The sequence below is a fragment of the Conger conger genome, chromosome 5 (genome assembly GCF_963514075.1).
Source record: "Conger conger chromosome 5, fConCon1.1, whole genome shotgun sequence".
NCBI classification, from domain to species: domain Eukaryota; kingdom Metazoa; phylum Chordata; class Actinopteri; order Anguilliformes; family Congridae; genus Conger; species Conger conger.
The window spans coordinates 22,248,834-22,270,997 of NC_083764.1; the positions used below are offsets into that span (position 1 = coordinate 22,248,834).

General features: G+C 39.9%; 1 protein-coding gene across 1 annotated transcript in view; it reads right to left on the reverse strand.

Annotated features, from left to right (window-relative positions):
• Window positions 1–13,754: 13,754 nt before the first annotated feature.
• The window catches only part of LOC133128699 (kinesin-like protein KIF26A), a 38,938-nt gene continuing 30,528 nt past the window's right edge, over window positions 13,755–22,164 (reverse strand). Inside the window, exons 11-12 of the mRNA XM_061242416.1 lie at window positions 20,955–21,105; window positions 13,755–14,788 (exon numbers count right to left, since the gene is read on the reverse strand). Of these exons, the coding sequence (XP_061098400.1) occupies window positions 14,610–14,788; window positions 20,955–21,105 (330 nt within the window). The 3' untranslated portion in view covers window positions 13,755–14,609. The remainder of the gene's footprint in view (window positions 14,789–20,954; window positions 21,106–22,164) is intronic.

A 22,164-nucleotide genomic window follows, 5' to 3' on the forward strand; every position in this document is an offset into this window, starting at 1 on the left:
ACATTGGAGGGTTTTCGAGCATGAACCACCTTTTTAAGGTCATGCCACAGCATCTCAATAGGATTCAGGTTGGACTTTGACTAGGCCACTCCAAAGTCTTCATTTTGTTTTTCTTCAGCCATTCAGAGGTGGACTTGCTGGTGTGTTTTGGATCATTGTCCTGCTGCAGAACCCAAGTTCCTTTCAGCTTGAGGTCACAAACAGATGGCCGGACATTCTCCTTCAGGATTTTATGGTAGACAGCAGAATTCATGGTTCCATTTATCACAGCAAGTCTTCCAGGTCCTGAAGCAGCAAAACAGCCCCAGACCATCACACTACCACCACCATATTTTACTGTTGGTATGATGTTCTTTTTCTGAAATGCGGTGTTACTTTTACGCCAGATGTAATGGGACACACACCTTCCAAAAAGTTCAACTTTTGTCTCGTCAGACCACAGAGTATTTTCCCAAAAGTCTTGGGGAACATCAAGATGTTTTCTGGCAAAATTGAGACGAGCCTTAATGTTCTTTTTGTTCAGCAGTGGTTTTCGTCTGGGAACTCTGCCATGCAGGCCATTTTTGCCCAGTCTCTTTCTTATGGTGGAGTCATGAACACTGACCTTAACTGAGGCAAGTGAGGCCTGCAGTTCTTTGGATGTTGTTGTGGGGTCTTTTGTGACCTCTTGGATGAGTCGTCGCTGCGCTCTTGGGGTAATTTTGGTCGGCCGGCCACTCCCGGGAAGGTTCACCACTGTTCCATGTTTTCGCCATTTGTGGATAATGGCTCTCACTGTGGTTCGCTGGAGTCCCAAAGCTTTAGAAATGGCTTTATAACCTTTTCCAGACTGATAGATCTCAATAACTTTCTTTCTCATTTGTTCCTGAATTTCTTTAGATCTCGGCATGATGTCTAGCTTTTGAGGATCATTTGGTCTACTTCACTTTGTCAGGCAGGTCCTATTTAAGTGATTTATTGATTGAGAACAGGTGTGGCAGTAATCAGGCCTGGGTGTGGCTAGAGAAATTGAACTCAGGTTTGATAAACCACAGTTAAGTTATGTTTTAACAGGGGGGACAATCACTTTTTCACACAGGGCCATGTAGGTTTGGATTTTTTTTCTCCCTTAATAATAAAAACCTTCATTTAAAAACTGTATTTTGTGTTTACTTGTGTTGTCTTTGACTAATATTTAAATTTGTTTGATGATCTGAAACATTTAAGTGTGACAAACATGCAAAAAAATAAGAAATCAGGAAGGGGGCAAACACTTTTTCACACCACTGTATATAGGGATTAGTCGATTAGCCCATTGATTATAACTGATGGAGCCAGCACCTATTATACTACAAAATCAAATCAATAAAAAGAAGAGGATTATGACTCATTGTATATATTTATTCATTATGCAGCTCGACTTATCTTTTGTAATCAAATAAATATCCTATATTTTCCCTGAATTCATCAGGAAGAGAAAGGTGCGATGAAGACTAGGGTAAAAGATATAAAGACATAATTTTCTTGCTTTGGCTATGTACTCCACAAGACCTTTTTCCAGAACTGCGCAGGCTCATTTAGGTACTTCAGAGCAAACTCTAACCTGGCCATCGTGCTTTGGGAGCTAACTAGTGGTTTGCATACAGCAGTGACATTAGTCACTGACACATCCATGTCTGCCTCCTGAACAGTGTTTCTGATCTGTCGGACAGATGTTTTTGTTTTTTTTCTTCATTATGGTGTGAATTCATTGATCATCGACTATAGAGGTCTTCCCAAGAGGCCAAAACTTCTACTTCATTTTGAGGCTCATTTGGTCGTCTTGCTGAGGGACGCTGCTCACTAGCACCACTGCGGTTAGCTCCAGTGTACTGTAGGTGTACATACAATTCAATCATTTTTTTCCCACAAGAAAATGTAGTCACAGTCTGTGTTTTTTTCTTCATCTAATATCTATCATCTAAGGGCTTCCTGTTTCACTACTGCACAGTCTTTGGCTCCAAATTGTATGTCATGGTGGCCCCTGAAAACTTTACTTTCAAAATGCTTTTCACAAGCCCATGAATAGCCAGTGGCACATGATCCATATTTTTCTACAGTCTATGGGTCTACTTTGGTCTTCCAAGCCCTTTTTTGCGATTACTGAGCTCACCAGTGCTTCTTAATGATGTTCCAAACAGTTAATTTTGGTTAGTCTATTGTTTGGCCAATGTCTCTTAACTGTTTTTTCATTTCTCAGCCGCATAATAGCTTCCTTGATTTTCATTTGCACTGGCCTGGTCCTCATGCTGAAAAATGCCAATAACAGTCTCCAAAGGCAATTAAAAGCAAAGAACGCAATGTTACTACCAGCATACAATCCATTGAACAATTATTGTCTAACCCTCATTCCTCACCCCCATCTATTCACACCACCACCAACTAAAATTAGCACTGTTTTTATGGTAATTCCCTCTGAAAAGGTTGTGGATTAAGTATGATAATCATCTCAATTGTTCATGATAAATGATTCAATGTGTCATCTGTTAAGGCCTCCCCCTTTCATGGCATCCTACATTTCATTTAAAAACAATAAACCTTGTGCATGTTATCCGTGAATATAATGATTTGGTGTAGCTACGAGCTGCACTATTTTTTTATTATTTATTATTTATTATTATTTTCTGTACAAATACAGTTGACAAGAACCATATCCTACTCCAACTACATTGTCCTCTGTTCAGAATAAATTTCTCTAGATTCAATTTCACAGATATTTCAAATGTCAAATAGATCTCAAAAATATTTTTTATACAGTTTAGACAGTGGTAAGCCTGCATGTGTAAATTCCAATGTAATCATTCAGCAAGCTTAACTGTACCCTAACCTTTAAAAGTCTAGGTGTAAATGTTTTTCTTGACTTCTTGAGAATGTTTCGAAAACTGACTCATGATCCAGAGAGCCATGTGAAATGATGATGTAGTTTCCAAGAACAAGACCAAGCATAGGGTAGACTAGATCCCAACGGATAAAATCTATTATTAATCTGAAGGAATTACGTATGCGTGGGCTGTCAATCAAACACCACACTTAGTACATTGTAAACACAAGTACACATGTTCTATTATTTTCTAGTTACTGTTCACATTTTATACAATTGTGCCTCTATGACATGAGCTTTGCAAAGAATGTAAACAAGCATTAAGCATATATCATATGTAATTGCTAACAATAAATGGACTCTATTCTATTGTGCATCGGCTGGCCACACTGTTATTACAGCTCTACAGTATATCCTGTGCCCCCAATCCTTTCCTCCAAAGACCCCAAAATGTATATTTGTCTGCTGTATGACCATATATTCTACAATGCTGAACCCTACACATTCAATACAAGCAAAGTAATATTTGAAGATATAATTTCACCAGAACATGCTTTGGCAAAGACATATTAGGTCAGCTGGGTCTCAGGTGGTTAAATACAATCAAGGCCACTGACAAGCTTTCTCTGCTGTGTCATCAAAAAAAATTGTTTTTTAGTTTTGGAAGTGAGTGAAAGGGCCTTTGAGCGAGATTAAACCTTAATCTAACCAAATAACAATAATAATAATAATAATAATAATAATAATAATAATAATATCAAATGAAAAGATGTGATGTTTCTAAAAATGCATGATAACCATGGCTACCATTCTGCATTCACTGATTGCTTCACATCTCTCTTTCTCAATTTAAATGTTTCGATTTCAATTTCCATTTGAAACCACATAATATGCTACGAGTATGAACACTTACAGGAAACATATTGAAGATAAACATATTGGGATAGTAAAAATAAAAATATATATAAAATAAAAATAAATAAATACAATTTACAAAACACCTCTCTTTCTCCAGTTGCTCCCTTTGAAAGAATGTCCAATGAACTTCACTCCATTAGACTACAGGATTAATTTGAATAAATACGGGTTGCTTCAGACATGGTGACAGTGTACTTCTCCGCAGCACAATCGCTTTGCCATGAACCCCCTTCTGCCTGTCAGTCTCTGGAGCTCTAATGGGCCTCAACCATGCACCATACTGCCTGTTTACAAAGGCAGTGGCCCCGGCATCTTCTGTCTCAGAACATCAAACAACACACCCGGGATCCGCAGTTTGTACATGTGGGTACTCTCGCCCTGGTTGTGCTTTCTACGGGCTCATGGCTTTTGAATGTGTCACATTGAATAATAAAATAAAAGCAATTTTGCGATGATACTGTTATGATTATAGTTCTTGCCAGAAAAAAAGGATAATTCAGAGCTGTGATAGGAGGGTATGTCTTTCGGTAATCGGGGGGAAAAAAGACATAAATGCCAAAGGGCATAGAGAGTTTCTATCAATTACCATGAAGCATTGCCAGAAAGCATTTCCAAACTGGATCTTTTTCCTGTCAGAGAATATTCTGCCCACTGAAGTGATCAAATAACAAAGAGCTTAAATACTGCAAGTGAGGGAGAGGGAACATGGATGTTTGAATTTTCCTTCAAATACAATATTAAATATGAATAAATATTAAATACTAATCATTTCCAGCTTGTTTCATCATTAGGTCCACATAAATGGTTTGCACAGTACATCAATTTCAGCATTTCAACCAGATGTCAATTATACCATTGATCACTACGTCCTTGGTTGAAAACGATCTAGACATAGGATCTATATTGTGTTTTTATATTAACTACATTAACGTGCTTTTTTTCCACAGGACAGACAGGTGGCAGTGTGGTGTAGTGGTAGGGGAAGCAGATTTCTAACCCACAGGTTCTAACCCTGAGCAGGGTATTGCTATGGTACCTCTGATGAAGCCAGGCTTTATTCTCAGATGTGTATCAGGTTGCATTCTCACTGTCCTGAGGGAGATGGTGAGCAGCGTACTGTAATTTGCGTTGAACAGACGCCAGTGGAAAGTCTCCTGGGAATGAGGTCACAAAAGCCAGTCTGCATCGACTGTACAGTGCTGCTCCTTGTTTGAAGCCTGTATCTGAAACAGGGTACCGGGATATGAGTAGAGAGGGAAGCTCTACAGGACATGCTCACAGTCCTGCTGCTTTGAGCCTCACACAAAGCCAACATGTTTAGAAACGGCTGTCATGATCCATTGCCGTCAATGGGAATTTGCCTTTAGTTCACGGCCATCTCCCAGTTGAGGTGTTGTGTATGCTTGCACAACAAACATAAATCGATAAATACCATTCACGGAAAAGGAACATTACATGGACACTGATTGATTGTTTATCATCAGATATTACAGAGGGGAAGAAATGAGCAAAAATAACGGATGACAAGATGCACTACTCCAAGCGCAGACAAATAGCCCTGAGTAAAATATGCAATGGAGGTGAGCCACGAGGGAAAGAATTTTGATCCTTTAATTTCAATTGGATTTGTACGACAAATACATATTTGTGTTGCCAAAGCATAGAAATGGCATGTGCAGTAGTGTATTTTAGAAAACAGAAACAAGGATCTCTGAAAACATGTGCTGCAAACCAGTTTTATTTTTTAAAATTATTTTTCAGTTTAGGGATTTCTTTTTTTAATATAGTAAAAAATACTCATCTAGCCCTATTGACTGTCTCATACCTCAACAACCGATAATGCAGTAAAGCCGGTTTTTGATACAATGTTTTTGTATAGCGCTGACAATATATCTCATGCATACGTTGCATCATAATTTAAACTATTGTCAATTGTATTGCATCTTGAATAGGGAACACTTGTATCGTACCTTAAATTGTCAATGGTTAATATACAGTACATCCAAAATAGAATGAACTATTTCATTCTACGACATGGCTCAGGCAGTAAGAGCAGTTGTCTGGCAGTCGGAGGGTTGCCGGTTCGATCCCCCACCTGGGCTGTGTCGAAGTGTCCCTGAGCAAGACACCTAACCCCCAAATGCTCCTGACGAGCTGGTCGGCACCTTGCGTGGCAGCCAATCGCTGTGAGTGTGTGTATGAATGGGTGAATGAGAAGCATCAATTGTACAGCGCTTTGAATAAAGGCGCTATATAAATGCCTACCATTTAACTATTTAATCGCCAAAAATGTTTCTTTACTTATTTTATTACCTTTGTTGCTTGGTCAGCCAGGGGAGTTGTAGTAAATTGTATTCTGCCATTCTGCCAAATATTTGAGGGTTTAAAATCTTTTGAAGTGGTAATCTGTTATGTGGTTTTCCATGCAATTATAGGAATACGTTTCAATGCTATATTATTTGTTCTTTGAAGTGTACCAATTGCCAATGTTAGAACCAAAATTGTTTTATGATAATATGTCCACCAGACTGTCCTTGAAACTGTCATTGTATTTATACATAGACCCCCAGATACTGCTTCCAAAGATAAATACACACGCACAAAGACATGCACATGCACACACACACACGCATGCACATACACACAAACACTCAGACAAACACACAAACAGACATACACACACACACACTCACATTTTCTCATTTTCTTCTTTAAAAAAAACCTACACCTTTATCAGGTCAAAGACAGTGACTCATTTGTTGACACAGGATCCCAAAGTCAGTGAAGAAGAAGCTTCAAATTACAGTAATTACCCTCTACTGTCAAAACTGTGCCTTTGAACCTGCATGACGAAACTGAAAATGGCTTGGTTGTTCAACTGTAGATGTCTGGATTGTTTATAATTTTCCACAGAAAGCATCAAAGTTATTATATTCCAAAATGAATTTCATATTGATTTATGTCTGTACTCCATATAACCATACAGTAATACAACCACAAAGCTGAGCTGCAATTTTAAAATAATCAGATAATACAGTATATGATGCACATCTCTCAGATACTGTCAGACTTTGAATCAGATATCAAAGCCAGTTTTCCCCGATGCAGCTTCAAATCATTCCTGACATCATCCTGCCCTACATGCTATCTGTCTTTGTACATTTCTCATTGCATTTGATAGCCATCATTCCTGTAGGTCTGATAGGGCTATTAGGTGCTGTAGACAGACTGGAGACTGACCACTCCAGTGTTACTCTTGGAAAAGAGTTCTCATCACCCACTGATAAGAAAACCTAGAACACCTCAGCAGTGCAGTTCTGTTCATTGTCAAACCGCCATATTCCAGATTTACTGTAATTAAGTAGTATACTCACTGTGCCCCATTGGAGCTACAAGGGCATGATATTGGCTGACAAAGCACAAAGGAGAAGATTGCATCTTATAAATAAAGTTGGGCTGGCAACATTAACGCCCTCACACACAATCCCAAAGGAAACCAACAGTCACCTCACATTTCTGCTTATCTACGTATTCTCTGAACCAATCTGACGCTGAGCAGTCACTGAAAGTCCTCATGCCTATTGTAACACTCAAGCCAATTTCCACATTAGTAGATCACTGCATTAAATGGGAGTGAATAATTCATGAGCACAATCCATCAAATTTACATTATTAATAATAAACCTTTGAGTAGTTATTCAGTCGTCACTTTGATGCAACTGACTTGGCCCATTAGTGGCTAGCATTTCACTGTTGTAATTTGTTGTGACACTTGGACAATATTCTTCTTTCTGGATACACCTACAGGATATACTGTATACTATAAAGTACCTGAATTAGTATGAAACACAAGAATGTGTAATGTGTATGCAAAATATATACAAGAATAGAAAATATTTTCTGTCATACATGCAAAAATATATCTGCAGATAGTGCCATTAATTTATGCAAAGCAGGGGTATCCAATCTTATCCTAAAAGGGCCGATGGGGGTGCAGGTTTTTATTTTAGCTCAGCACGAAAGCACCTGATTGGACCTTGACCATGATTAGTTGAATCCGGTGTCACCGTGCTAGGCTAAAAAAAAACTGGCCTTGTTCATATAAGATTTGACACCTCTGATATAAAGGAAACAAATCATATAGTAATCACAAAACCTTTACACAGAAAACAAGAGTCATGAATACCTTTAGCAATTCACATTGCCATTAAGTCATGCATAAGCAGCTTTGTTGAAGGAGTTGCAGAATTTTCTGTTCTGTTGGAAGGCAGGTGTTAACCAACAAGGCATGCTATATTGCAGCTCCAGGTTATTTGACATGGATCATTTTGCAATACTAGTCTGGTTATAAACAGTAATTAAAGCTTGAAGGGATTCCAAGCATCAGCCACACATATAGAGAGGCAGCACAAATCTAATTACCTGTGACTTCCTACATGCTGGCATTCAGTAATTTTCCCTAATACCCAACCAATAAAACTATTTCTTCTTGGCTGTTAAAATTCCTACAATAACAGCAATGTGTAGTTGTAGGGGTAAAGACATTTCTTTTCTGGAGGACATTTTAACATTTTTCACATCACTAACCAAGGTGCTTATACAGTATAGTGCATTACAGAGCACTGCTAAATGTATTTGTATGATCAGACCAAGAAGAATTTGGAATGCATAACCTTGCAATACAAATCAATATATCTGTTTTATAACTGATGAGCCAAAACACTGTGAAGCAAATAATCTTGTAATAACGGTGCATGTCAAGGTCCGGGATATATTAGACTGTAGGCGAACAGATGGTTCTCATAGTCGATGTGTTGGATGCGGGAGAAACAGGCAGCCGTAAAAAACTCAAGCGACTTTGACAAGGGCCAAATCATTATGGCCAGAAGACTGTGTCAGAGCATCTCCGAAACGACAAGGTTTGTAGAGTGCTCCCAGTCAGGAGTCGTGAGTACCTACTGACAGTGGTCCGGGGTGGGACAAACCACGAACCGCCGACAGGGTTTTGGGCACCCAAGGTTCATCGATGCGTGAAGGCAACCAAGGCTATCCCATCTGGTCCAAACTAACAGAAGGGCTACTGTGTCACGAGTCACAGAAAATTCTAATGGTTATGGGAAGAATGTGTCACAACACACAGTGCAACAGTCATTGTGCAACTGTTACGTATGGAGCTGGATCAGAGTGCCAATGCTAACCCCTGTCCACCGTCGAAAGCGCCTACAGTAGGCATGCGAGTGTCGGAACTGAACTGGTTCTGAGCATTCATGTGGACATCAATTTGATACGTGGCACCTACCTAAACATTGTTGCAGACCAGGCAACGGTATTCCCCAATGGCAGTGGCCTCTATCAGCAGGATAATACGCACAGCCACACTGAACAAATAGTTTGGGAATGGTTTGAGGAACATGATGAAGAAGTGTTGCCCTGACCTCCAAATTCTCCAGATGTCAATCCAATCAAGCATCTGTGGGACGTGCTGGAACTAGTCCGATCCACAACAGCTCCATGTCGCCACTTACAGGACTCAGTATATTGGAAATACTTGCAAACTTTGAAGTAACTTCGATTTGTTTGTTTTAAATTATAAAAAATCCTAAAACTTTCTGTTAATTTTCATGATTACATGAACAAAATGTTCAAAGTGGTCTCAGACTTTTGCACCCCAATGCATATACCATCTTTCCTTTCAAATTGTTGTTGTATGTGTGTGTACATTCGGTACACTTGAAAAAGAGGATATCTGTCCCAGAGATGAAATAAAGGACAATTCATTAATTAATTGGAGACTAATTAATTAATAATTAATGAAACCTAATGCATTTTAAAGAAATTCTCAAGGAAAAGTCAGCTAGAAAAGCAAAACTGGCCTGATCAATTGTAATGTGATCAAACGTACAGTTGGAGAGCAGTATCTCTCCCTGTTAGCTTCCACCCATGGTCCCCGGGCCCTCCCCACCATGAGGCAAGAGCACAAGGGGCATAGACATGTGGGGTGGGGGAGGGGCAGAACACAGACATGAAAGAGAGCAGGTGTGTGGGTTTTAAATGGCTGAGACAGCAGGTGTTTCCTACTTCTTCAGGTAATTGGCAGCTGTCTGAAATCTCCTAACCCAAATCTTTGTTAGGGAAACTCTAATAATATTTTTTCTCACTGAAAAGATTTTCTGTTATCTGTATACAGATTCTTGTGGCTGTGGCCTGTGCACTTAAACATAATGGAGCCAAGTCACAGCACTGGACAAATCCCCTTTCAAATTTGAGGACAAGATCACCAAAAATGAGCATTCTGTATTGTTTTTTCTAATCTATGTCTAGGCAGTTTTCCAAAAAGACTAGAAAACGACACATGAGAACTAAATAATATTATGGGGTGTTAAAATGCTGCATTTTCCTTACTTAAATATCGAACACTTTTTATCATGCACTTCCCCCACCTATCACCCACCCCTATGTCTCTGTCCCAAACTCCGTCTTCTTGCAGCTATACTCAGACTGCAACAGGTCAAGTATAAGTACAATAATCACAATAATACCATTTTGTATACTAATATATTCATTGAGGTCCATTGATTGAGGTTTTTGTCAAATATCAAACCCCCATCAAGTCAAACACATTCTATAATTTCACATGCTATTTATTATTCCAAAGCAGGCTGTCTCCTTATTTATAAGCATACTGAATACTAATAAAATATTTTGAGAATGTATTTAGGTGCTCACCGATATCAAATGGGGTCACATCACTGAAAATGTCCTCTACTGTGTTGTCAAAGGTGTTTTCACTATCTTCCTCAGAAACATTTACTCAGACGTGAGATTCCTTACCACCCACATGTTATAAAATAAGGAACTGTTGTCGCTAAAGCAATGGCATGTTAAAATAGGTTATACAGATTCAAACGGTATGTCCTGTTACCATAGTGATTGAAAATTGCAGGCTGAAAAAAAAGGAATGAATTTTGTAAATCAAAATTGTAAAATTATATTTTGAACTTTAATCTCCCAATTACACTTAAATAATGAAAATGATACTTTCACTTTGAAATGAATTAAAACTAAATACAGAAAGCTGACCACTGAAAACAAGGTCAGAAGATTATTCACACAATATTTTTTCCTGTTTCTCTCCACCACAAGAGTTGATGACTATATGTGTATATTTTTCTTCTCGATTTGATTGTTTAATTACAATTCTGAAATTGTGGAGTATAGAGCTAAATAAAGAAATAAAAGTATTTGTCCCAAAAGTTATGAAGCTAGTATGTTTTGATGCCAAACATACTGATGCTGTATCTGACAAAAATGTACAATCTGGTCTCATCTCACCACAGCACTCTTGTTCAAACACACCTTAGATCGCCAAATTAGGTCAAAATGTAATGTTTTGGTCAGATACAGCCTTGGCGTGTTTGGTATTGAAACAGAGATGCATATAAGCAAATGCTACTCAAACCCATGGTGAAATATGGTGGTGGGTCAGTGATGTTTTGGGGCTGTCCCACAATTCCACAAGTCCAGGGGCACTGGTTAAAATCAATGGCATAATTGATTCCACCAAGTACCCGGCAATTTTGCCTAAGAACTTGGTTGCCTCAACCACAAGGCTGAGACTTGGTAGACTTAGACTTGGTAGGTAGACTTTCCAGCAAAACAATGACCAAAAGCATATCTCGAAATGCACACAGATATGGTTCCATGACAAAATGTTAGTTCTGCAATGTCCTCAGGTGCCAGACCTCAATTCAACCGAAAACCTGTGGGCTAAACTGAAGAGTGCAAAACAAAAATTTGAAAGATTTTGCAAGGATCTGCAGAAATCCTTCCAAATGTGTTATTTAACCTTGTCAAGCATTATAGGAAAAGACTTCATGCTGTTATTATTGAGATAGATGCACTAAGTACTAAACCAGGGGTGCCAATAAATATGGAACCTGATTTGGGTGAAATTTATTTTCTGTTAATGTTATATTTTGGTTGGTTCCATTGAAACATTGTTAAAGTATCTTGACATTTTGAGTTTCTCAATAATTATTTTTTGTGCTTTGCCTGTCACAGGTGCCAATAATTCTGGAGCCCACCTTATACTGTATATACCAGTCTGTCTGGCCTAACTTGGAGGTTAGCTTTTGACCATAACATGCAAAATAAAATGTTTAAGCTATTATCATTAATTGCATGAAGGAGGCATGTACAGCCATTAAACCTCCCCTCAACCTGATCATTTATTTCCTGCCCCAGCTTGCTGTAATTACTCTAATTGTGACATTTGGCCAAGCGTGTTTTTCCACTTGAATGACTGAACATCCATCTTTCTCCTATTCTATGAGTGGTAACTACACCCAAGGACCAAAAAGCAATGTTTCCCAAGCACTTAACAAATGAAAATTGTTTTCATTACCACAATGTTGTTTAAAATGATTGTAAAACCAGTGAGAGGTGACATTATGAACTTAACATAGTCAATTAGATTGATGATTTTTGTTTTCCGCAATCTGTGAGAAAAATGTTAGTGCTGATTATGTTTACCGCCCTTAGTATAACATTATCTGGAGAGCTATTAACTGGACCATGAGGTATGTTTTTGTGTGAGTGGGTGCGTAAATGGCTGAATAAAATTCAATGATTACTGAGAGCAAGCTCATACTGTAATCACAACACATCAAAAAACACAAGAAAAAGATATGGTAACAAAAAGAGTATCATCCCATATAATCTCATTTTTTTTAATGATAATTTGCTGAAATATGAATGACAGGAAAGGTGCTTCAAATACATATGATTAAATAATAAAATATGAATGTATGCTCTTTCTTGAAGTCACTGTGGATGGGAACACATTAAATATAGTGTGAAATATAGTCTGCACTACTTGCTTGAAAATGACATTCCCCACTACCGAATGCTCCCCGCAATTCTAAACACACACTACCCATGCCACTGCATTGACCAGAATAACAGACATGCAATTACATTTCAGATTTGATCTTTATTAAAACTGGCATTCAATTGAAGCGAGGAAGCTATGTACTGTAACAGGAGGAGAACTCTATGTCCTTTGGCTTCCTGTTAGAGGACAGATCACACTTCCTCCACAGAGGACTGACTTAATGGCCACCCAGCGCACCATCTGCCCATGGGAGAGTCAGACCTTAACTTTTCAGCCTTAAAGGGCGGATGATTTTCAATCATTTCCGCTATTTTTTTCCGCAGGTGTGCATCGCAGGTTTTTTAACTGCACAGCCATGTTTTGAAGACTGTGGGTCAGATCCATTCAAAAGTGAATTTATTCTAGGCCTAATCTTTGTCTATGAAACTGGCCCTATATATACTGCATGCCTTGTTTGAAGTAGCTATGCTAGGACTTGCCCATCAAGTATTCTTCCTCCACAGGTGTACTGGCAGCTGATTCCTGAATGTAGTTTTTTTGTTTGTTTTTTATAACCAATTTTATTACAATTAGAAAGCAGAACAGATGGTAGCACATTTTTAAACACCCATGGGGTCCAACAGGGACAGCGCCCTCTGTTTGTCCGAGGAGCATATTACACAACCTTCTATCTTTAACTTAATCCCAGCCTAAGCCCTTTCAGAACTGTGATAAAGTGGTAATGATGTGTGTTAGTGATGGACAAGGCATGTCACTTTAGCACAACCTGACAGTGTACGTACGATTCTGAGTTGCATGCTGGGAGATTGTTTTGGGAGTGCTCTTGTATTGGCTGATCACATCAAGTTGACATGTCAGGAAAGGCTAATAAGCAGATGTCACCACCCCTCCATCCAAAAGCAATAAGAACCAAACATATCATGTCTGATATAACTGTTAACCAAACAGAAACCCATGCTTCCCCTAAATACTGCACAGAGGCAATATGGGGGTGAGACAGGGCTATCTGGTGTTATTAATGATAGTGGTTTGAGGTTGAAGACACAGTAATGCTTTTCTTTTTTTCAGATTTTATTTCTTAGCTAAAATTACATTTGTACATTAAGTAAAATCATATAAATACACTGTGGAACACAATATAAAAAGTTTTTCTTCCCTTAAAAGGAATATGTTTCAGATTTTCTTCGGTATGCTGCATTTAATACTAGCACCATAGAAAAGAATATTCACATGAAAAACAATTAGAAAAGGCACTTCCAGAAATCTCCACCCAGGATTCAATTTAACCATAATAAAGATTTGCCCAGAGAAACTTTTTTTTTTAAATACTTGCACAACACCACCAAATGCATAATAATGTACCCCCAGGAACCCCCAAATGAGTTTGTACTGTCATACATATCCTTTGGGAAGTCACAGAGAATATGGAGCACTATACAAACAGTCGCCTTCACTTACATGCAGAAGAAACCATTTTCCAATTTTTGTCAAGAAAACTGGTTTCATGCGACTCGTTTAAGCCTTGTTGATGTAGTCAGTGGAGACTAAATAAATAACTAGCTTAAGCTCCATTCCCTTTTGCATTTAATGCACATTCAGGAACAGCTATCTCACATCCCACCAAACTGTGGACTTAATGAGTGAGTTCGGGAGTTTTTATAAAGTCGCCCTTACATTTCTATTGACCGTGTTGCAGAAAAAGGCAAATCAAGATTCTAAAAGTTGCAGAAATGCATACTAATGAAAATGCAGCTATTGGCAGTAAGATATTTTGCAGTTAAACTGAATCCAGGCCTTGGTTTGTCTTCTGCAGGATTGCGCTAACTTCGCCGCAAGCCAAATGCGTTAATGCGGCTGCCTGGCGATTGGACTCATGCTTGTCAATAGGTTTCTCTGGCAGTCACTCAGAGTTTGCCTTGCTTGGCGTCTCTCCCGGGCTCTGTTCCCAGGGGTCCATGCTCAAACCTGAAGCTCTCGCAGTCCGCCTTGCGTCCGTGAGGTAACCTCGATGTCGAAGCAGGTCTCCATCATCACGCGCGACTTGCACAGGTTGACGCAGTACTCCAGCTCGCCGGTCGCCTGTGCCAGGGCCTCCAGGTACTCCTGGGACTCCTTGTCCAGCTCTGGCTCAACCTCAACTGGGGAGCAAAGAAGAGGAGGAGAAAAGGAGAGTGAAGAGAGTTTGAGAGCAAAAGGAAAAATAGCAATGGATGAAAGCAGTCTGAGTCGGCCACTTTTTATATAATATGTAAGTCTGAAGTATTATTCAACATAGGCATGTATTGGATAATATTTCCATTGCTGCTACTTCTAGGTGCCTGTTATAAAAAGGTTGTATATAAACTCATGTGAACTTTATGAGGAACACCTGTACACCTACTTATTCTTGTGATTATTGAATCAGTCAATCCTGTGGCAGCAGTGCAATGCATAAAATCATACAGGTACAGGTCAGGAGCTTCAGTTAATGTTCACATCAACCATCAGAATGAGGTAAAAATGTGATCTCAGTGATTTCGACCATGGCATAATTGGCTGGTTTGAGTATTGAGTATCTGCGGACGGAAATGCCTTGTAGGTGAGAGAGGTCAACAGAGCTGACAGAAAGGCTACGGTAACTCAGATAACCACTCTGTACAAATGTGGTGAGCAAAAAAGCATCTCAGAATGCACAACACGTGGAACCTTAAGGCGGATGGGCTACAACAGCAGAAGACCATGTCGGGTTCCACTTCTATCAGCCAAGAACAGAAAGCTGAGTCTGCAGTGGGCACAGGCTCACAAAAACTGCACAGTTGAAGACGTAGACTGGTCTGATGAATCTCAATTTCTGCTGAGGCACACAGGGGGTTAGAATTTGGTGCCAACAGCATGAATCCATGGACCCAACATGCCTTTTGTCAAAAGTTCAGGCTGTGGTATAATGGTGTGGGGAATGTTTTCTTGGCACACTTTGGGCCCGTTAATACCAATCAATTGCTTGAATGCCACAGCCTATTTGAGTATTGCTGCTGACCATGAGCATCCCTTCATGGCCACAATGTACCCATCTTCTAATAGCAACTTCCAGCATGATAATGCACCATGTCACAAAGCATGAACATAACAATGAGTTCAATGTTCTTCAGTGGCCTTCCCAGTCACCAGATCTGAATCCAATAGAACACCTTTGGGATGTGGTAGAACGGGAGATTCGCAGCATGAATGTGTAACTGACAAATCTGCAGAAATTGCGTGATGCAATCATGTCAACATGGAACATGGAAGTCTCAAAGGAATGTTTTCAACATCTTGTGGAATCCATGCCATGAAGAATTGAGGCTGTTTTGAGAGCAAAGGGATGCCCTACCCAGTATTCATATGTTCCTAATAAAGTGCTCAGTGAGTGTACATTTGCTAAATATTTTCTTCAATATTTTCACAAAATTATATGATGTATGCAATCCAGGACTGTTCTTGAAGGAAACTAAAATACTTAGTATTTTGAAAGAAATACCAAGTATTTTTCCAAAATACTCCTGCATGTATCTTTAGATTCTGTACACTTATTTAAAAAAGGAACAAATAGGAACCTCAAACTGGCAACAGTATTTATTAAAAGGGGACATGAAACATTGAATTTGTAGCAACTATCCATTTACAGGTCAAGTTTGTGTCGCAAAAGGCTTATTGAGCTGCATTAAAACCCCTATTGATTGATGGCCTGAAAAATAAGAAAAGTGAGGTGTTTGAATGAAACAACCAGTGACTAATAGCCCTATTTTGAACTTCACCATCACCATTTTCTTTATGAGAGAAATATAATTAATATACTATAGCACCGCGGTGTCCGTTCAGTCCAGGAGTCGCGGATGAATAGCAGATGCTGTCGGTCAAGGTTTTGGCAGAAACAGAAGCTTATTGCAACTGAGGAAAAATGGCTTATTGATTGCTCCACATACGGACTATATACACAAAGGCAAGGCTTTCACTAAAATGACAGATGGGTGCTGCATGAACTCATTTTTCCACACGCGACCTTTTCTTATGAAAGGGGTGTCAAAAGAAAAGAGAAGGTGTTTAGTTTATATATCAGCAGATTGATTTATCTCCCCGTACCGTCTACTTTCTATGCATAAGATCTGATGCTGACATTAAAAGCTATGAGAAGATTTTTTTTTCATATATAAAGTTCCAGTACACACTTTCTATGGAGCCATGTCTAAATGCATTGTACCATAAATGTAAATAATTCAATTGTCTCAAATTGGAGTACCTTACCAGTACTCAATTTGTCTGTTATCACCGATTAAACAATTAAAATATTATTATTTTTTGTTCTTTACTGTTGTAGATTAAATGTTTTTCTTTTTTTCAATTTACTAAAAGAAATCAATGACCACTTATCATGCTTTATATTGTGTCTGGATTACTGTTATAAAACATTACATATAATATAATTATATAATGGCTGCACGGATGGTGCAGTGGGTAGCACTGCCGCCTCACAGTAAGGAGGTGGCCGGGGCCTCTCTGTGTGGGGTTTGCATGTTCTCCCCGTGTTTGCGTGGGTTTCCTCCGGGTACTCCGGTTTCCTCCCACAGTCCAAAGACATGCAGTTTAGGCTGATTGGAGAGTCTAAATTGCCCGTAGGTATGAGTGTGTGAGTGAATGGTGTGTGTGCCCTGTGATGGACTGGTGACCTGTCCAGGGTGTATTCCTGCCTTTTGCCCAATGTATGCTGGGATAGGCTCCAGCCCCCCTGCGACCCTGTTCAGGATAAGCGGGTTAGGATAATGAATGAATGAATTCATAATTATGTAATACTATTATATATATATATATAATTATACTGTATTGTATTTTGAGCAGATTCTAATGGATTACAAGTATGTTCTAAATGTATTTAGACATAGGCTTCATGGTGTTACCAAAGTTCCATACAGTATGTGTATGAGAGCAAATGGATAAATAAAATGGCCATCATACTGCAAGTCATCATGACTTAACTGATGCGTAATATTAACCCAGAGCCACAAAACGAATTTGAGAACTGCACCGGGAGGCTTTTTCTGCCTAAACAGAACCATATGCACACACCATCCCACTGTGCACACATATCTACATTCACAAAAATTCACACTATTATACATTCGCATCTGCTTAACACATTATGCCCAAACCTGCACTCACATCTCACATCTATAATCTTGTGACTCATTGCCAGTAAATGGACACCATATACCTAACACCAAAAACATGCAGATCACACTGTTAAAAACAACTACAATGCCATGAAAACGGTTAAATGGGCAACTAAAAGTAAAAAAAATACAGATGTAACTTCTCTAAAATAATAAAAGAATAAAACCTGAATAAAAGAATGCTTACTCTAAATGGCATGTGAGCATTGGGTTCAGACTGCACATCCTTTGGATAGCCACTATTACAAAGGCGAGCTAATACACTGGCACCACCACACGTGGGATAACCAATAATATTGTCTTGGGAGGGATATGCTCTAGATGAGGAAAGGGAAAATAAGAAAGGGAATACATAACTCCCTGGCACTCAGCCAACCAAAACAACGACCTTTACAAAACTTGTCTAATCAGATTCAAGCAAGGAAATGATAAGTGGCAGAGAAACTCAGCCTCACGCCTTAATTACACTGCGATAGAAAAATGGAAACAGAGCATGGAAGAAAACTACATGGTCTCCCAGCTACAGCATGGCCTACCTAGGACTGTAAACAACAAAGTGAAAACAAAAATACACACAAGACATCCCGTCTCGAATTCACTGACGAAGCAGGATTAGTGAAACAGTGACGGGACTACATGAAACATATTAACCCTCTAATTCAATTGACAAAGCAGGAATACTTATACAGAGGTAGGAAGTGTACACGAACAGTGACAGGGTTCTCAGACATGGAAACCTGGGCTTATTGACAAGTTGTCAATGAAAGCTGTCCGCTGAAAGGGGCGATACTCCAATGACTAAGTACACCACTTGACTTTAGGGAAGTCAGAAACCCACAGAGATTAACCTGAAGCTCACCTAGGCTCAACTGACCGTGCAGGAGACTTACAAGTGCGCCAACTAAATACACATTCTGCTCCAAGCGTTGTCAAACACAGAACCCTGGGATATTAGAGATTCGCAAACCTTTCTGCCGACAGGAGCGTTCCTTCAACAGACTTAGTGTAAAACATAAAACAGACCTGCACTAAGAAGGAAACGAAAAGAATAAGCTTCTTGGGCATGAGACTTATGTGGACATAACCCAACTGCACAATCCGCCACAAGGATGTACGACATAGATTCCCGGTGCTAAAGCTTGCTCTGATGAGGGTGTTACCCTCGTATTGAGACTTAGTCTGATACGTACAATAACATGGATGAACTCTGACGAAAACAATCTGTTTTGAATAAAGTGACAGAAAGAGACACCTGTACTCAAATGAACCTAAAGTAGCTGTCAGCTTTGGAACCAGCTCGCTACTGAAAATAAGCTGTAGGCAATCTTTAATTACAAGAGTGCCTCAGTCCACCTGGGTCTGCCTTCAACTTAACCTGAAGCTCCTTACCTCCCAAAGGTAATTTTAAACAAACGGAAGCCAAGAACAGCATACAAACACAAGTGAACAAAGAAAAGGGGTGCAATAAACTCAAACCCTCAACTCAAAAAACTCTTAGCGTAAACAGAAGGAAAATTTAGACAGGGTTTCAAAGAAATCCTGTCTTCCAACTGTCATGGCTGCTATCCGTGCACAAAAATAAATTGTGAAAGTGAAGGTGAGATGGACCGTCCTCATTAGCCTAAGATGGTGAAAGGTCGCTGCGTGTTCAGCTCCCATACCTTTCACCACAATAGGTAAATTAGTCTAGTCCATACACACTCCACATAGGTGCACAAACACTGAAAAAAGAACCGTGAAATGAAAAAAGAGGAAATAACAAACAAGCCCCAAGTCTCGTAAAGACTGGGCTTATATGCACTGGGTCAGATACACCTGCGATTAACCGCTCTTCGTGGTCCCTGATGGGCTGTATCTCTTTAGTTAGTCCTATAGGTCTAGTAGTTATTTTGAAGTATACACTGAGCAGGTCTTAACGGCGCCAGTATGATTAACAACAACCATAGTCACCGGGAAGGGCATGTGCATGGGGCACATTAGTGGTACCGCTTGGTGAAATGTGGTGCTGATTGTAGGAAGGAGATGTAGGAAGGTATCTTAGGAAGGTATCTTAGCACTATACACCTTGACAGCTTATTCTGTGTACTGATAAATTCTTGCCTGACCTTCTCCTTCTTTGTTTCTTTTTTCCAAGGTGCTCCTGCCCCTCCCTTGTCCTGAGCTCACGAAACGCTCCAGCCCTACGCCGCCAATGAGGTTGCGGACCGCTGCAGCCCTGTTCCTGATCGTCCCCTGGTCCATACACATTGACACATCCCAGAGCTACAGATGCATCACCATCCCTCTCTAAACGGTTTGCTACTTTCCCCCTCATTTGGACTACCTACTTTCACAGTGAATATACTACCTAACTGTAACTTGTCTAATCCACTTGATTTGCTATAATGGATTTCTTAACACATTTCTGTTATATCTACACCTTGCCTGGAAGCTGAGGTTCCTCCTGAGATTTCTTGCCACTGGGGAGTTTTTTCACACCACTGTTTGTCTCTCTACTAGGGAGTTTGTTTTTACCTCACTATGCTATATTGGGGGATCAGGTCTGGTGTTTGCACCATACAAATAAAATGTAATTGAATTGAATGACCTCTGTTTCTTCTCCTGAGCTGTTGATTTGCTATACCAAACAGCAATTGAAAACACCTAACATTGCTTACGGAGTCACTACTGTAGAAAACCCTTTTAGAATTGAAACCAAATCACTAATCGTTTTTCTTACAGTACCCTGAAACCTGGATGAGGGAGAAACCACATGGGCCTGATACGGTACAGGAAATAACCATGTGCTTTGCACTGCCCAAATATTATGTAGGGGAAATTAATATAGCTTATATGTTCAGCTGAAGCATTCTTGATAGTTCAGAACTAAGGACATAGCTAAATGCCAAACTCCAATATCTTTACCAAGCCAAAGCTCCCAAATGAAGTAACACAGTCCAGCCTGGCATATGCTGGTGCTAGCTAAACAAATACATTGTTTGGAAAGTAATACAAGTATCTTTAATATACAATTAAATACTTTAGTATCTCCTCCTTAGTATCTCCTTAATTGGAAATGTAATACAGATCTAATATGGCTTGAAATTACGTGGTTCGGAAGGGAGGATCCGAAGGTACTCACAATCTCCTATCCATTTTTGAGGGTCCAGCATCAGCTTGCTTTTGACGTCCTCCAGCTCCCCTTTCAGCTTCTCGTGTTTGACCCGGAGGTTGAGGATCTGCTGCTGCCGCCTCTCCAGCATCTTGAGCCTGGTGTTGAAGTACAGCAGGCCCTGCGACGAGAGGAAAGAGACAGAGGGAGAAAGAGAGAAAGCCTGCATCAGCCGCCGCCAGGGCAAGGCCCCCGTTCAGCCACTACGTGACTCTGCGTCTCGACTGAGTCCTCCCAGAGGAAAAGAACTGCTTCGAGGACACCAAAGCCGGCTTTATACAGGGAGAGATTACTGCAAATTAAATCAAACGACTCTAACCTGCGGACTTACCTCCCCCCCTTCCTGTTGGGTGGATTAATTAGAGCTCCAAATAAAACAGCAACCCCCCCACCGATCCCTCCCCAATCCCAGCATTTTCTTAATCTACGGGAGACCTGTTGGCAGGAGGATTAAGCATAGACTTAGTCAAAAGGAACAGGTTATTGAAAAGTAGAAAAAATTGGGTTATTCTTGCTCTTGTCATTATGCCAGGGCTTTTCTGTCACTACAGAAGAACCACAGCATCCACAGGCCTTCATTATTTTTGGCCATTATCACAGATTTACATCATAATTCCTCCAACCAATATCCTCTTTGATTTCTACATAACATTAAGTTGCATCTATCCTGCCCACTCTATGTACCTTTCTCAACATCCTGAAATGGCTGCTGGAAACATGACAGAAGAGAAAACAGTAAGAATGAGCTGATGACATGCAGACACGCACTAACACGCAGGCATGCAGACACCCAGAAACACACAGAGGATATTTCCTCCGAACCAAATCAACCACATTTATGATATATTCTCCCCAGGTCCCTACCTGGGCTGAATAAAATGAGCAGGAATGGATAATGACCCATGGAATCAGAAAAGGGACCACCATAAGCACCACAGTTCTTCAGAATCGTGGCCAAAACCTTAATTCATAACATTTTCTCTCCCCACCCTGTCTAGCTCCATGTTTCCTAATGCTTGCTTGGGTCAGTGCTTTACCCTCAGTTAAATGTAAACCATTTAGCCCCAGGCATCACATGACTGTGCTCCTCCCTTCTATTCCTGGCAGTGTCTGCACTGCCATGCCGTAGTAGAGCAATTAAGCACGTTCCCAATTAAGAACATTATACCCCACATGGGCG